Source organism: Tenrec ecaudatus, chromosome 2, assembly GCF_050624435.1.
Source record: "Tenrec ecaudatus isolate mTenEca1 chromosome 2, mTenEca1.hap1, whole genome shotgun sequence".
Taxonomy (NCBI): Eukaryota; Metazoa; Chordata; class Mammalia; order Afrosoricida; family Tenrecidae; genus Tenrec; species Tenrec ecaudatus.
In genome coordinates this window covers 213,836,524-213,853,584 of record NC_134531.1, presented here as the reverse complement: position 1 = coordinate 213,853,584, position 17,061 = coordinate 213,836,524, and the positions used below count along the sequence as shown (strand labels likewise).

At 47.3% G+C, this 17,061-nt stretch overlaps 1 protein-coding gene across 1 annotated transcript in view; it reads right to left on the bottom strand.

Annotated features, from left to right (window-relative positions):
* The window catches only part of DSCAM (DS cell adhesion molecule), a 646,922-nt gene that overhangs the window by 155,739 nt on the left and 474,122 nt on the right, over nt 1-17,061 (bottom strand). The window contains exons 12-15 of the mRNA XM_075542914.1: nt 11,091-11,287; nt 9,743-9,839; nt 8,999-9,127; nt 2,764-2,931 (exon numbers count right to left, since the gene is read on the bottom strand). Of these exons, the coding sequence (XP_075399029.1) occupies nt 2,764-2,931; nt 8,999-9,127; nt 9,743-9,839; nt 11,091-11,287 (591 nt within the window). The remainder of the gene's footprint in view (nt 1-2,763; nt 2,932-8,998; nt 9,128-9,742; nt 9,840-11,090; nt 11,288-17,061) is intronic.

The following is a 17,061-nucleotide window of genomic DNA, read 5'->3' as shown; positions in this document are numbered from 1 at the left end:
AGCATGAGGAGCGGCAATCAAGAAGGCAGCACCAGGAAAACACAGTTAGGCTGAGAAGGTTGTGGAGCTGCGGCTGGATTAGGGAAAGGAGCCACAGGAAAGGAGAAGGTTGGTGTGGAAGTCCAAGAAGATATTGCCTGCAGAAGGGCAGAGGAGGCGCTTCTTCCCCCAAATCCAGCATGACAAGAGGCCACAGAGCTCCAGGCTGATTTTAGTAATTCCTCAAAAACAAAACGAGCAAAAACCACCCTCACTGCCTTCGGGGCAAGCCAACTATAGCAACCCTATAGGCCAGGGGAGCCGGGAAGAATGACCCTTGTGAGTTTCCAAGATGGCAATTCCCTATGGGAATGAAAAACCCATTCTTTCTCCCTGTAAGAGGCTGGTGGTTTCAAACTGCGGACCTTCTAGTTAGCAGCCCAACGCAGACCCTCTAGCCCACCAGGGCCCCTTTGGTAAACATTGGGTGGTGCAAATTGTCAATGTGTGTGGCTGATCTCCGGAGGTGAGAGGGTGGTGTGCACCTAGAGCCACTGGTTTCCACAGAAATCCCCCCAAAACCCAGCCACTGAAAACCCTCTGCGTGTCTGCAATACGAATGTGCTGTATATTGTGCTATGTTTTCACACAGTGAAAACTGAAAAGAACCCTGTGCTGCGCTGCACTGTTCTGCATCGAAAACACCTGGGCGTTGGGTGGGAGCACCATGTGGGGGAGTCAACTCAGCAGCTGAGAGTTTTAGAGAGTTATTATTACTTTCAGTGAGCATCTATTGTCACAGGAATAGGTCATTCTGGAGCCATGCAAAGAGCTTTGCGGGGCTGGAGGCCTCCAGGTATCCAATATGTTTGCAGTAAGGAGGAGGAAAGCAGCATTTTGCCCATCTTACGTATGCGAAGTGATGCACACACAGTAGCAGAAAAAGGCCCACCCTCAGTTTGTTATGCATACCATCACATCACCTACCACTGGGGACCGTCTCTAAGGAGTAATGTGCTCTGGTATTGAGGTCTGGCACAGTGGCTAAGCACAGTGGCTTGCTGGCACAGTGGCTTGCTGGCACAGTGGCTAAGCACTTTGCTGTTAACTGACAGGTTGAGAGATTGAATCCTCCAACCCCACCATGTGAGAAAGATGAGACAGTCTGCTTCTGTACAGATCCACAGTCCGAGAAACCTCATTGAAGAAGTGCTATCCACCGGCAGGGTTGCTCAGGTCAGAGTCAACTCCACAGCATCAGATATCTCGCATGTGTGTTTTTTGGGGGCTGCGATTTAGTCATCTTTTGCAGTTCAGGGAGAATTGTACATTGTAACATCTTTCTTCCAGGGAAAAACTGGTTGCCTATATCAAAATCTTACAATTCTGCATCTGTTCAAATCCTGCCAGCCTTCATCTTGGAGTTTGACATGAAATGACCTTAGATGTGCCGCAAGGGTGCTCATTACAGTGTGTCTTTAAAAATTAAAATGTTAAAACAATATCCATATCTAATAATATTGCCTGTGTTAAATAAACAGTAGCTGATGCTGTTGTAATTAGCACAAGAGGATTTAAGATATGCACTAAAACAACGCCTCTTTGGAGCACCCTTAATAAGGGTAACTAAGAAGGAGGTGGTCGGGCAAAAAAATCAAGGTCACCTGGAACCCACGTTCAGACAAACCACCAGTGGGCCCCTAGTTATCTGGGTGATAATCGCCTTCGTCTTGGCAGTGGAGAAATAGGATTAGCAGATGCTGTGACCTCCCAGCCTCAGTGCAGTAGGTAGGGCCCAGTCAGCGCTGATTCTAGGCAGGGAAAGAGACGGTCTATTGGAAACATAGATTTGTGTTTCTCCCAAGACACGAGCCAGTCCTTGCTCCTTACCTTTCCTGCCTCATGAAGCCCAAGGCAACTTGGTTCCTCCCCTCTTGCCAGGAGGTAGGCTGACATCCAGCATATGTGGCCCCTGTCTAACACCCCGGTCCTCCACAAGCTGTTTAACTGTGCTTCTGGACAGCCTAAGATGGGCACAGTGTGAAAGACTCGGTGTGTGTGTGCTCACACATGTGCCTGTGGGTGTGCTTGTTTATATGCATGTCTGTGGGTATTAAAACAGGTTGTAAAGATAATGTAGTAGGTTAAATCAGAATGGTCAGGGGTTAGCTTTTGGTGGCCAGATTATGAAAGCTGTTTTGCATTCTTCATTGTACTTATCCATAATTTCAAATTTGTTACGAATTACTTTGGAATAGGAAAAAAAAGAGCAAAAACTTTTTTTTTTTACAATATTGACATTCTTAGCTGGTATTTTGTATTAGTGAATACTTATTAAATAGGAAAAATAGTACATATTTACTAATATGAAGTCTTTATGTATGGCATGCCCCTTTTGCACGCTCTTAGGGAACATCTTTGTTTCCTGGGGCCAAGGGCAAGAAAGACACTCCTGGTTCTCCCTTCAGCCTACACTCAGGCATCCAAACAAAGGGATTATAAAAAGAACAGGGCTCTTTCATCTCAGCAGATTATCCGTCCCGCATGTCTTGCTTTAAGTCTGGGCGAGGAGCACCTTGAACTCGAGCCTATTTGAAGAGCAGTGTCTTCAACGTAGGAGACAGAGCACTGCCCGTGATTTTCACAGGACACAGAACTACGGCGAACACTCATCAAAGTCCCCCCTGGGGAGGGCAACGTCTGGTTCAGCATGCAACCTCCAGAGCCGAACAATGGGCTCCTGGGCTCTGGAGGGGATGTGAGCCGGAGCCCGGCTAGGCGTACCTGCCTCGTCCGCAGTGATGGTGAGCTCGTTGCTGGGCTCGCTCTTGCCGATCCGGTTCTTGGCATACATGCGGATGCTGTAGGTGGAGGAGGGGTGGATATCAATGATGGTGGCCGAGTTCAGCTGAGGGGAAACATCTTTGGTTCTCTGAGCAGAATCCCAGGAGTCTTTGGGGTTTTGTTTTTTTCAAAAAAGAAGAGATAGAGATGTGAGTTTTTTCCCTCTGCCTTTGAAAGTTCGCAAATAGGAATTAAACACAAAAACAGAAAGAAAGGAGAGAAAGAGAAATGACAACTCAAAATGAAGTCTTTATGCACGATTCCCAGTGATTTGGCAGGGCAGGGGACATCGGAGGGACCAGACGTCACACACTCCTTACTCACACTGCGGGGACCAAGGACTGCAACTGCAAGACTAAGAAACTCAGAGCAGGTGGACTGAGCGCTCACCAAGGAGACATAGAGTTGGTGGAAGCTCATGTCAGTAGGGTGGAAAGCAGCCATTTCTAGGCATGCACTGTCCATGATTTTATGCATTATGGTTTGATTATATACACCTCCCCCCCCTTAAAATGACCTTTCTGGTTTTAAACAGCATTGTACAATCAATGAGACTTCTAGGCACAGGTGGATCCTTCCTTTTGCCAATGCAGAGTCATAAAAACTTAAAAATCTTGGACAAACTAGTAGCAGTCTCTAGGATTGACACCAGCTACCGAACATCTTTCTCAATTTTCACTTTTGAAATCATCTTGGTTTGCACCCTTGATGGCAGGGATGTGGGCCCAACCGCAGCTGATTTTCCCAGTAGCTCTCATTCCATCCGTGTCAATCTGTACCTGGTGATTTTAGGGCTTCAACCAAAGATCAGGACGTTTCCAGGCACTTTCTGATTGGTGTTATATAAGGTGGGCAAGCTCCTTGCAGTGAACAACTTGACTTTGGGTCCTGGTCACACCTGTGACCAATCAGTAGGGGCTGACCAGACTATAGGGGACCACAGGAGGCCCAGTGCTGACTAAACTGCAGGATATGATGTCATCTATCATGGCCACAGGCTGCAGCCAATAAAGGGTTTAGATGATGGGAACACTGGGAAGCTTCCTGAGTGGTGAAAGGAAATGTCTCTCAAGCAGGGAAGTGCGTCCACAGCAACTGGGAAACTCTGTGCCCAGATCCCTCCCATGCCTCACCCGGTGCCTTTTTTCCTGCGAGGTTAAAGGTAGGCCTTTTCCTAAAGTCTGAGTTGTTCTAATAGTTGGTTGAACCTATGAAACAGAGAAGGGACTAGGGTGCACTGGACTAGCCTGGAAGGAGTAGGGATAAGAGAAAAGATAGCTCTGGGAGCTGAGGGAGGTCTGGACTGACCAGGGAAGAGAAGGGGAGATTTGTTTGGGACTCGGTTTGCGTATGGAGAGGGATTTGTGATCCACCACACCCTTAACATCAGAGGAGGATGCTCTCAGCCTCCTGAGACTGATTAGACACACGGGAGATGGTCAAGAGAGGCTATTAGCTTTGGGAGAGCAAAAATCCTCCTGAGAGAGTGGGTGGAGGCAATGCGTGCACATCCCACACTCCCCAGGTGCTCTTCCAGGAAGCTCATCATCCTTGTGCTTCAGTGGTATTCTGTATTCCCTGTTGGGGAATTCTAAGCCCCAACAGGGCAGGGAGCTCACTCGCCATGTTCAATACTGTATTCCCAGTGCGAGCACAGTGCTTGGCCCAGGGTAAAAAACAAAAGCACATGCCTCATGGAATAAATAGATAGTGTCTGACCTCAGAGCCCTTGGAATAATCCCGTCCTCCTTTCTGCCCTCACCCTTGTCCCCAAATGAGTATATAAATATAGAAGCAATCATCAATGCAAGAGATTTTCTGGACTTATAGGAAAAATGTCACTTAAGGACTCCCTTTGAATGTTCTAACATATTATTGGAAATTATGCAGAACAGAAATTGACAGTTCAATACTCTAGTTAAGTGAGAACGTTTCCTAAAGGTAGAAGAAGCGGGCATGGGGGCGGGGGAGGGGGAATTAGAAGAAGACAAGAACTAAGGCAGAAGAGCGGACAACGGAAGGGAGGTGCTTTTTGTACCAAGAGAACACGTAACTATGAGCCTTGGGCCACAAAAACCAACTCAGGCCTACTAGAGAGGAGGTTTGGGATAAAGGGGAAACCGAGACCCAGCAAGATGCAGCCGAACTTAGCGGTCACAGGAGAAGGAACTCGCTGGTGGTGAAGTATAATGCTGGCTGGGTAGGATGGAAGTTTCTGGAACTGTCAGGCCAATAAAGACACATTGGTCTTTGCTGGAAGACATGTCTGGGAGTGGCTAAGGCATTAAAACAAGCCTTTTAATGTCTATAGGCTGCCTCCCTTGGGAGAAAGATGGGGCATTCTACTCTTGTAACGATTTATACTCTCGGACAGTTCTACCTTGTCCTGTAGGGTCGCGATGAGATTGAAGCAACTCAACAGCAGTGAGTGAGTGTGTGGCTGCTTCCACCTCCTGCCAACTCACATTGGGTATAAAGAGCTATGTGGGAGGACCCAGGCAGGGGCACTAGGGCAGGAACTCCAAGGTCGTTGGAGAATGGTCCCTGTTTGCATGGCTTCTGTTTTGTACTGGCTGCATTCTGAAAGGGCAGGGTGGTGTCAGTGGTCAGGCTTTGTAGACTGTGGTTTACAATGCCACTGGGTGGGCTTTTCACTGTAGGTCAAGCAGATAAGAGAGGCCATGTCCTTCTAGGGAAACCCGCTCTGCAGACGATGTGATAGTCATAGGAGGACTAAAGAGGGGACAGGACAACCTAGGAGAATGGAGCTGGGCAAGGGGCTCACAGGATGACTCCTGGTCTGCCATGCTGAAGGGCAAGCAGGTGGATACTTGGTTATAAACCCAGGGTACTTGTGAAAGGGACACACTGGGCTTTAAAGACAGAAGCCCTGACACTTGGTAGGATGGAACTGAATCCTGAACTAGAAACTCGGAAGAACACACCATATGAAGGACACAAACAACATCATAGGAGTAAATCACTAACAAAAATGTGTGCTGGGAAACACAGGAGGCTGCAGGTAAAACCAGGACTAGAGGGCCCTTGGTTAAGGATCCAAAGAGAAGCGGAAGAATGGAATTGTTGGGGGAATTGATGACAGGTCTTCTGGACTAATGGAGAAGGTAGATGATTTTTATAAACGTAGGAAGCAAATGTAGCCTAAACCAAAACCAAATCCACACTCACTGCTGTCGAATTTATTCTGGACCACAGAGTACAATGCTCTATAGGGTTTCTGAGGCTGTAAGTCTCCGTGGAAGTAGACAGCCTCACGATTCCTGCACAGAGCAGCTAGTGGATTTGAATTATCAACCTTGTAGGCAGCAACATAATGCTTAACCCACTGTGCCACTAGGACTCCTTACATGTAGCCTAAAGACAGCCCTACAGTCACCACTGAAGAGTTCTTAGCAAGGGCACTATTTATAGAGGTTTGAGCTGGGTGAATGAGGAGCCCTGGTGGTGTTGTGGGTTGGTGACACGTTGGGCTGTTAACCGCAATGTTGGCAGTTCAAAACCATGAGCCTCTCTGAGAGAGATAGATGAGGCTTTCTACTCTCATAAACCACAGGGGGCCGCTCGACTCTGTCCTACAAGGTCACTATGAGTCAGAAACGATTTGATGAGTTTTGGGGGGGTGTCAAGATGAAAGGAGCCAGCCAGGATGGTGCGGCTCACAAAGACTAGTATGTCTCCTGGGTGGACGTGATGGATAGAGTAGATCTAAGGGAGAGCTGGTGGTGACTGTGTGGTTCAGGGAAAGAGGGGGACCTTACCGGACAGAGGGCAGCTTGTGATGCTGGAGGGATCCTGACTACGATCTCTTGAGGTAGATGGTATCTTAACTCATTGAACCAATGGGAATTGAAGAGGATATGTAGCCAAGTCCATGACTAGACAGAGTCAAGCCAAGAGAGGAACCAGGACAGCTGTGACCCTTCTTGCCCAAGCCTTGACCACCATCAGCTCCCAAAACACAGTGGGTGGGGCAGGTCCTGCCTGCAAGCATACGGATCCACAGTTAAGAGTTATGTGTGTGTGGTTTAGCAAAGTGACTGTTGGAAGCCGATTGTCCTGGATCCAGTATCTGCCAAGCCCTTCCCAGTGGTGTGATCCTGGGCAAGCTAGTCTTCACTACTTCACTTTGTGAGGCACCATAGTGACTTTCTCATCCAATCTCTCGGTGCCACATCTCTCAGTTTGCTCAACTGTAAAATCAAACTAGTAATACAACACTCATCACCATATTTATGGCCCTTTAGTAAGGTGTCCTGGTGGCTTTGTGGGTTAAGCCTTTGGTTGCTAACCACAAGGTCCGTGGTTCAAAACTATCAGAAAGGTGAGGCTCTGTGCTCCTATGAAAATTTAGTCTCAGAAACAATCTGGAGGGTTGCAATGAGTCAGAATCTACTCCAGCACAGTGTGGGTTGGTTTTCGGTGTACTGGATGGAGGCAGTGGCAGTTCAGGGCTAGAATTTGTACCACCCAAGCTGAGTCGTGGGATCTATTCCCAGGTTCTGCACTTGATGCAGAACCAACAGCTGTCTGTCAGAGGATGTTTGCCTGTTGCCAACTGAACAAGTTTCAGTGGAGCTTCTAGATTAAGACAGACTAGTGAGAAAGTCCTATGATCTACTTCTAAATGGCAGTCAAGTCTCATGATCACAACTGCCTAGGACCTGGTTGCATTTCTCAATGACGAAAGATGAGGTTCCCGGGAGCTGGGTGCCAACCCCATAGCAACTATCTCAACAACAGCGAGGCAAATTAATGGAGCTCTGCCAATTGTCTCCACATCCAGTTTGAATCCAACCAGTCATTGATCATCTAAACACTATCTCTTAAATCACCCTGCCTGATTTTGGGGTTTCCTTTACATCATTTGGGAAAACGCCCTTTCTCCAAATGTCTTGGTTCCCATGATGGCGTGATCCTTTATAATCCCATCTCCTGCTTTTGTGTGGTGGCCCCTTACATCCGCTGACTCCATTAGTCCCTGAGTCTTGACCTGCCTTCATTTTAACTTTGACTACAGCTTCAGTGTAACATGCACTACATTATTCCTGATTGTGTAACCTGCACGAAGGCCCAGTGCCCAGAATGAGAAAGTGAGGCTACTTCATGGTCTCCGAGGATTTTATTAACCCTTCTCATACTCATGATGCTCTAACGCCTCGGATCTTTCAGGAAGCATGGTAACAAAATGCAGACTCAAGCCTACAGCTGTGGTTTTCTCCCCTCGGCTCAGGGGCCCTGGCATTTTCCCATTCAAATGAGGAAAGGACACACCTTTAGAGTGGCCCTACTAGGTGGGTCCTCTTATCTTTGAGCTCTTTGGTGACTTGGGAAGAGCCAGCCCAGTGGAAATATGTGAGTGCTTTCTGTGTGCGATAGGAAATACCATCAGCCCACACTGCAGTATTTCAAGTGACTTCAGTGAGTGCCTGGATGAGCCCTGCTGGTGTAGTGGTCACATGCTGGGCTTCAATTAGCATGGTCAGCAGTTCGAAACCACCAGCAACTCCGCAGGAGAAAGCCGGGATTTTCTAATCCCGTCAACAGTTACAGTCTCAGAAATCCACAGGGGGGGTCGCTGTGAGTCGGCATTGACTCAGTGGCAGTGAGCGTGGTTGGCTTTGGCAGCGTAGTGCCTAGTCTTTACCAGGAGTAGTTCTCTACAACTACGATGAGGTTGGTGATTCCACCAGCCAGGGCTACCATCGCAGAGGGCCAAGCCTGGGCTGAGCTCAGGGTCCTGGACAGAGGGTCACTGTCCAGAGCAGGCCACCTGATTGGGAGACTGGGAAGTGAAGAGAAGCAAGCTGGGGTGAAAAATAATGGCAACACCTATCTCTACCATGAACTGCTCACGCACCCATCAGCCACAACGAGGAGCCCAGCTGAGGTGGGCGACAGCTCAGGGTGATGAAGTAAGGTGGAAGGACCCATCAATAAAGTGTCCATTGTTGACACCTAACTGCATATCCCTACGAAGGGAACCTGGAAGTCCTTCATACAAGCCAAGAGATAGTTGGGCAAGAAAGCGCACTCTGAACTACCGTGGACTCGAGGTTTGTTCTTGGAGGTAAAATGGAAAAGGAAAGAAAAAAAATTATCATAAAGCACATGGGCTTGTGAAGTTAACTGGCGCTGGAGAAAATAAAGGACTTACCTGATTTATTTTTGCATTCGATATCGTAGCCCGTGATGGGGCTGTTTCCATCGAAGCCCATGGTCCACCTGAGTGTAATTGTGCGTGCTTTCACGTCTTTGATCTCAATCTCCGGAGGATCGGGGGGCTCTGGAAGAGCAATAGAGAGGCGCAGGGTTACTTCAACTGTAGCTCAGCCAGCAGATGAAGTGGGGATGCTGGGGAGGGCTCACCCAGGGCTTGCCAGCATTAGACCAGGGTAGATGCTTTTTATCTGGAAATGGTTCTTGTTTCTGTTTTTTTTCTTAATAACAGTGCAGGGATATAATATTGTACTCCCACTCCCCCTGCCCCACACACATATTAGAACTTTCATAACCTTTGCGGAGCTGGGTCCAACTAGAAAGATTTAAATACCACTAGCCTAGGTTGGAATCCAGAGCTCAGATAAGCTCGTGTCCTGAGTGACCAGCTTTCCTTTGTCCAGAGCTGGCCAAAGGGGCGCCAGCATCCCACTTCTGTGGCTGAAGCATGAAGAAGGCTGTGGGGTCCACTGCCATTTGTGGTAGGGCGGGTACCTGGGTTTGGGGCTGCACTTTGACATGTGCATAGACTCTGCAGACGACGGCGTTCATGATATCAAACCTGTGCAAAACGTTCTGAAAGCAGAGCAGAGCACATGGAACCATGCAGAAACTGGAGCACAGGTAGGCATTTCCTACCCGGAGGGAGCTGTGTGTTTTTCTAACGCTGTCTGCTGCCTACCTTGCACTGTTAGCTGGATTATCCCACGGTCCTCTCCATAAGAGTTAATAGCATGGCAGGAAAAGAAGCCAGAATCTTCTCGCACCGTGGGCAAAATCTGCACAAAGAGAATACAATATATTCAGGAGCACGGATCAAGAGACCAACTGAAATGGCTTCGGGCTTTGAAAACCTTGACGGTCCCCTTTGATCTTTCACATACACACATGGACTCACAAGCACAGACACGTGAACAGACACCGCACATGCGCACGCACACACAGCCTTTGAAGAAAACTCAGCACAGTGGTCCATGTGCAGACGTGTAGATTCAATGTACATGATAAATGTCAACACTCGGTTTGCTAATTTTCTCAGTTGAAGTATAATTTATACCTTCAGAATAAGATGCCACAGCGGCTTGACACATACCCCACATCGTGTACCTTTAAGCCTCAGAAGCCACCAGGGTAAGGAAACAGACTCAGAAATACCACAAAGATGGATCCCACATAGTCCCACATATCCCCGATTAGAGTTCTGTTCTAGAAGGGTTCTGATTGGGCCCTTGATGGAGACTTGATATAAATGTCTCTAATATAGGGCCTTTTTCTTTGTTTTTTTCCCTTATGTTATTTCCCACCTCATATTAAAAGCATGACTCAATTAACTACCAACGAAGATTTTTTAAAAAGAGGGAGAATAAAAATACATTCATGATCATTTATTAGAGGTAAGATTTTATTTTAAACATTGGCATTTTCCAAGGAGAGTTGTGCTTTTTTGTCCCCACGATAATATTGTTGTGTTCCCAAACCCTTTGGTTTTTCTTCTCACAGGAAGTGAAAGCATGCACACCGCATTGGCTGACATTCTTCCAGAATTAAATGTCATTACAAAACCCTCTTATTCCCACCTCTTTTTTATGATAGCTGAATTTCCTGTCGCTTTCCTAGCAATGTTACTCTTACCAACATGATAAAGCGCTCTTTGTCCCGGCCACTTGGGAATCTTTCAGTGCACGGGCAGAGAGAGGCGTGTTGCAACTTCCACCAGAACAGTTGTTATTTGTCACCCAGCTGTGTGAGGGAAAGGAGCCCTGGGGCGGCAGTGGGTAAACCCTCCACTAAACAGACAGTCCTTCAGTTCAAACCCACCCGCTGCTCCGCAAGAGAAAGTTGCGGCAGTCTGCCTCTGTAAAGATCACAGGCTGGGAAGCCCCACGGGGCAGTTCAGTTCTCTTCTGTTGGGTCTCTCTGAGCTGGAATCAACTCAAAAGTGATGGGTTCGGCTTGGTTTGGGATGAAAGAGCAGACTGATTTTGCAAACACAGTTAGAGTCTCTGTGGGCGTGTCCTTCATGTTTTTACCTGCAGAGTGGAAATCACTTCCTCTCCCACCTCCTTGGTGGAGACGAGATAACGGGCCATTTCTGGGTTAATGATCCGGTCTTCTTTCTCCCAGCGGACAATGATGGGCTTCTCGCCATGGGCCGTGCAACTCATTTCCTTCTTCTGACCCTGAGTGGCCAGGGTTGTATTGGGATAGGATGTTATCATCGCAGGAACTGAAACCAGAAAGGACACAACTTGGTCAGCAAAACCAGATTCTTGGTTTTCCACTAGCCAGGTGATCAGTTCAGCCAGGTTTAAAGATATGTTTCTTTGAAATACATGATATTCCAGGAACTGCTGAACAGGAGTGGGGAACAAAGTATTGGTAGGAAAGTGGAATGTGAAAGAAATCGCTCTTAGTAGAAATAACAGAGTGACTTCCCATCCACCGGAGGAAGTGACTCTCGCCCCTCTAGAACACAGGAAAGTGCCTTTACTTACTTATTAGTCAGGACAGGAGCACACCTTTAAGAAGTAGACTCCTTCTCAGCCAGCATCTATGCTTCTACATATAATTTTCAACTCTGTCCGTGAAAACCTTCACTGCTTGCTTAGGTGGCAAGTCAATCCTTAAAGAAGATTTGGTGGTGTACTGGTTTACATGTTGGGCCGCTAACTACAAGGTCCTCAGTTCAAAACGACCAGTCACTCCTTGGGAGGAATATGAGGCTTCCTACTCCTGTAAAGAGTTACGGTCTTGGGAACCCACAGGTGCGGTTCTTCCTTGTCCTATATGGTCACTGTGAGTCAAAATTGACTCGACAACAGTGAGCCCATTCCTATATTTCCTTCTAGCCACTCCCATCCCTCCCCTATGTTGTGAGGTGCCAAGAGTCTATTTTGACTCATAGTGATCCCATGGGACAGAGTCAAATTGCCCCATGGGGTTTTTTGAACTGGGCCATTTTCAGGAAAAGATGGTTGGGATCCAATTGCTAATCTTTCAGTTAGATGCCGAGTGCTTACCTGTTGAACAACTGAAGGTTACAAACCTTTGCCAGTCCCCAGAGACCCTCCCCAATTCACTGAGCAAACAAAAACCTCCATTTGTGACACTACTCCACATTCCTCCTTGATCTCAAAATTATATAAAGACTCCAATTTCCTTCTCAGATTCGGTGGATAACATAACATTCTACCCCTCTTTGCCATGCTGCAAAGGCTGAGCAACATAGAGAGGGTTTCACAAAGGTTGCGCCAAGATTCAATGATCTTTTAATTCCATTTCCCCATGACTTTTTTAAGCCCGCCCCTCACCCCCAAATAACAAAGACGTTTTAAAATTCATGCACAGCTTACAAAAAAGTGAACAAACACCCTAGTTGCCAAAACCATAAGGAACTGGAACTACAGATGTAAGAGGACGTTTGGCTCCCCAAGACGTAGCGAGTTAACAAAGCCTGGGTCTCAAAGGACTCTGTCTTCAGAGCAAGGGTAAAACTGGGGGAGCAGAGAGGAGGGCCCACCCATGGCAAAGGGAGCGAACTGCCTTGGCTTTGCATGATGGGTTTTAAAATACAAAAGAAAACTCACCCCTTAGAATTTATAAATGGCCTGGTTCTTCATAGTTGGGGATTGAATTCAAGTGAGGAATCAGTATGAAATGAAGATGATTCCACTTTGGTAACCTGTCTGAAGAACCTAACAGAGGCAAACACATTCTATGGAGGGGTGTACCCTCAACCCAAGATCAATGTTACTTCTCGAAAAAAAGCTCTGCTTAGCACGAGGCTCACCACGCAAACCTACGAAACACATGAGAAAGCAATCCACTAGGATTGAGAATCAATTTTCAAGGACTTTCCGATGACCAGCTGCCATTGGGCCACTTTGGTGCTGACCCATGGTGACCCATGCATATTGGAGTAGCTCTGTAATCCAGAGGGATTCCCATGGCTGACCACTTGGAAGTAGATCAGTAGGGACTGCTTCCAAAGTCTCTCTAGCTATACTCGAACCTACAGTTTGTTAGCAACCAAGCACCAATAACCATCTACACCACCCAGGAAGGCCAGAACGGTCAGATACAGACTCTGAAATATATGTACATAGGCTGTCTAAAGATATTTTAAAAACACAAGAGACCAATAAGAAGCTATTTTAAAAGACGATGGATCTTTTTAAAATACCCCAAGCAAATCGGCATGGTGCCTAATTTTTATCTTGTTTTGAGTCACGGGAAGACAGACTTTCATTTCTAAGGCCAACATCACAATTGCACTTTTTGATACTCTTCCTGTTAAAGGCTTCTAGTACTCCCTAGGCGCTTGATCATAGAAACACTGTGGCCTCGTTTAAGACTGGCATGTGCCTTGTAATGCCTTAGCCCATGGCCAAACTGGTGGTTGAAATACATAATAAAAAGTCAGAGATCTGTCAATTTTGTAGCTTGTACACTCAAGGGAGAATTCCTTTAGAGGCAAAACCACTGCTTTACCGAGACACCGACAGTACATGGAGTTGGCAAATTGGTGACGGAGCCAAAGAGGACACACGTCCCAGCTCACAATGACAGCTCAACTGTTCCAGCAGCAAAACTGATTCTGTTATCCTCATTTTGGTCCATTCGTGTATCCATGTTGGACCAGAAAGTGACCTTGAAGGTGGAAATAATAACTTGAGCCCAGGAGAGAACAATGGAGGCCGAGATTCTTAACGTCATCGCGAAACTGCAGTGCCAGCCCTGGCCTGCTGTGGGACACGCTTACACGAGGGAAAACTAAACTATGATCTTTATAAACAGTGGTGCTCATCCGTCATCATTTTGAGGTTTCCTCTATAGGAGACTGAAGATTATTTTGAGCTGAACTTAAACCTTAGGTCTGAATCTTTCTGCACAATATGGCATATTTCCCACATAAAAGCAAACAAACAAACAACATCTACTGATCGACTTCGCAGGTGAGACCAGCCCATCTATTTATTACTAATAATAAAAATTAACTTATTATTCATTGGGATTTAATACATACACCGTAGCATTCTCTAGTTCCATCATGTCAAGTAGAATTGTACAATTGCTACCACACCCAGGTTTCAAAAGTTCTTTTTCTACCAGACGTTTTCCAATGCCATCCCCGATTGCCTAGTCATTGTCGTAGGTTGCTCTGTTATCAGAGAGAATAACGTGACCGATAGTTGCCTGGGCTTGAGTCTATAGTTGTGTCACTTGTTCCCTGCATCCTCGGTGGCCGAGTCTGTCCTTTGTACAGTGAGAATAGCAACTGCTGAGAAGGTGGAGCAGATCGGCACAGCGCCTACAGCCCGGGCTAGCTACCCAGCACAGGCATGGAGCCAGCGCTATCGCACCGTGTGTCAGACGGTCTCTTTGTGCACCTGATGGCAAGGATTTCCGCAGGCCTCACAGGAGGCAGGATTTTCAGACACAGCGTCTGCGGTGCGTGGCTGCCTCCGGCCTCTGAGTGGCTCTCCTTGATGAGCCCTCTCTGCTTCCCATACCTTCAGTTTGGGCCCACTCTGGATTCTTTTGAAGATCGAAGGCTAAGCCATGGCAAGATAGGATCCCCAGTCTACCAAGCTTGGCTTACATTGGAAAACTGAATAAATCCACTGTAAGATCTAGTGAAAGAAAATATTTACTCTTTACTCTTCCTCCTAACGCTGGAGAACATGAATCTGAAACCATAAAACCCACATACAATTTGGGTTTGTCACATGACCGCCAATCCCTCAGGGAAGGAGCCTGAGGCCTGAGCAATGAATATAGGCCTCCAGTCTGGAAAGCTAGGGAGCAAGGGTGACTTAGTGATAGAATTCTTATCTTTGATATGAGAGACCCCCGGTTGAATTCCCAACTAATGCGCCTCATTCACAGACGACAGTTGTCTGTCAGGGGTGGCTTGCACGCTGCTGTGGTGCTGAACCAGTTTGGGACTGAAATAGATTAGGAGGAGAGGCCTGGGAGCCCTCTTCAGCCAATCAGCCAGTGAGCTCCATCTCAAGCTCAATGATCTAATTTACAATCCACCATGAGGACGCATGAAGAGCAGGCAGTGTTTCGTTTCATTATGCACAGGGTCGCCTCGAATCGAGGCTGATGCCAGGGAAGCCCATGAGTAGCCACAGTAGTTGCAAAGTTGTATTTTGGAAATCAACCACGTGTGATAAAGAGGATTTTCCCACTGGCGGTCTTTCTGCAAAAGAAGATCTGAACCATGGCCAGGCATGGGAAAATACCGATTCCCTCTGCGGACAGGTAAGTGTGATCACGTCCCCAATCTAGGAGATTTCATCCTGCTGGTTTCTGCCTTTCCAAGGAGAGCCAACCAAGCCTGCGCGGAGCATCCCTGTCCTACTTTAGGAGCGGCAGTGCTGGGGAGCCAATGCCACGTGCGGCTGCATTTCTCTGGATTGTCAGTCCCTGCTACTTCAGAACAACTGACTGGAAGAAGGCATCATTCCTTTCTATGAAAACACAGCACTGTTTTGAGGACTGGGCTCCTCCCCCCCCCACCCCCCCCCCAGCTCCCACCTCCCATTGCAATTTTAAGTAACGGGAACAGCTCTGCTACGTCTGGACCTCTGGTTTACTTATGAGGTGTCTGTCTTTACCCTCACTTCTCCTTGAGAAAAGTGCCCAGAAAAATAAGCATTTTCATTCCAGTTACAAGAGTCAGAGTTTATTCAGGAATCCTTCCACTCCCCCCGGAAACTGGGATCCCACTCAAATGTCTTCAGTCCTTTAAGGGAATGGTCAGCAGGATTGAGAAACAAAACAAAATAACAAGAAGAAAAGTACAAATCAAAGGGCCCTTTGCAATGCTAATGTTTGGAGGCAGGACCTTTTCACTTGTCAGTCATGGTTGTGGGGAGATGACAATGTGTCAGCACAGCAGCCCTTCCTGACATGGACTCCTGAAGCATAACTAATGGGAAGGAGATCTCGGCAGAGACTGGCACCAAGGAGAGGCTGGGGCACACCTTGAGAGCCTAGGCAAAGGGAACACAGATGCAAAAGGGCTCTGTTCAAAGATCACGTCCTGTGACTTCCCTGCAAACCAACTCACTAAGAAAGGTCGGGACTGTTTCATGTCAGGATGCATCAGTTTACATACATTGTTATCCGAAAGTTTGCTACCACCAAACCCCACACCAAGCACACTGCCATCGAGAAGTGTCGGATTCATGAACACTCTATGGGACAGAGTAGAACTGTCCCTGTGGGTTTCCAAGACTGTAAGTCTTTATGGGAGTAGAAAATCTCATCTTTCCCCCAAGACTGGCCTCCTTATAGAAATGGGTAAAACCATAAAGAGCCACAGGGGAGAATGGTATCTGAAGACAACAGCAGCATTTTAGAGTGAAGCATCCACAAGTCCACCATGTGACTCACTACGCCCCCGGGACTCCTTGATACCACCCAACACCACCCTCACAGTCAGCACATCTCCTTTCTTATTGTCCTGGGGAGGATCGCCTGACCTGCTTTCCTGCAGCACAAAGATGGGAGGGAAGCACGGCGGTGCAGCCGTGCAGCTGTCACCAACCAAGTCCTCAAGGGCTGATTATGCCCTTTCCCACCAACTCTACAGCCCAGTGACATCATTGCTCCCTTTTAAGCTTGAAATTAGAACTGGTGGCAGTATTTACACTGCTGCAATTGGCAAATGTTAGAAACTAACCCTTTTTATCCCCAAGAGAGTTGTCACACATTTCCCAGCACACACCTATGTTTTGTCAGCACACATGTGTTTTCATTATATCAATGACTGCAAATGTGCTTCCTCCTCCATCAAGCCAGGAGCATGGCGAAGATGGGAAGTGGAGACTGAGAGTGCTAACTAACCTTACCCACCAAAGCGGTAGGTGCTGGGTCATGGAAAGGGTTAATGCATTTGGCTGCTACCCAAAAGGCTAGAGGTTCAAGTGGACCCAGAGGCACCTTGAAGAAAGGCACGGTGATATGTTCCGAAAAGTGAACCATTGA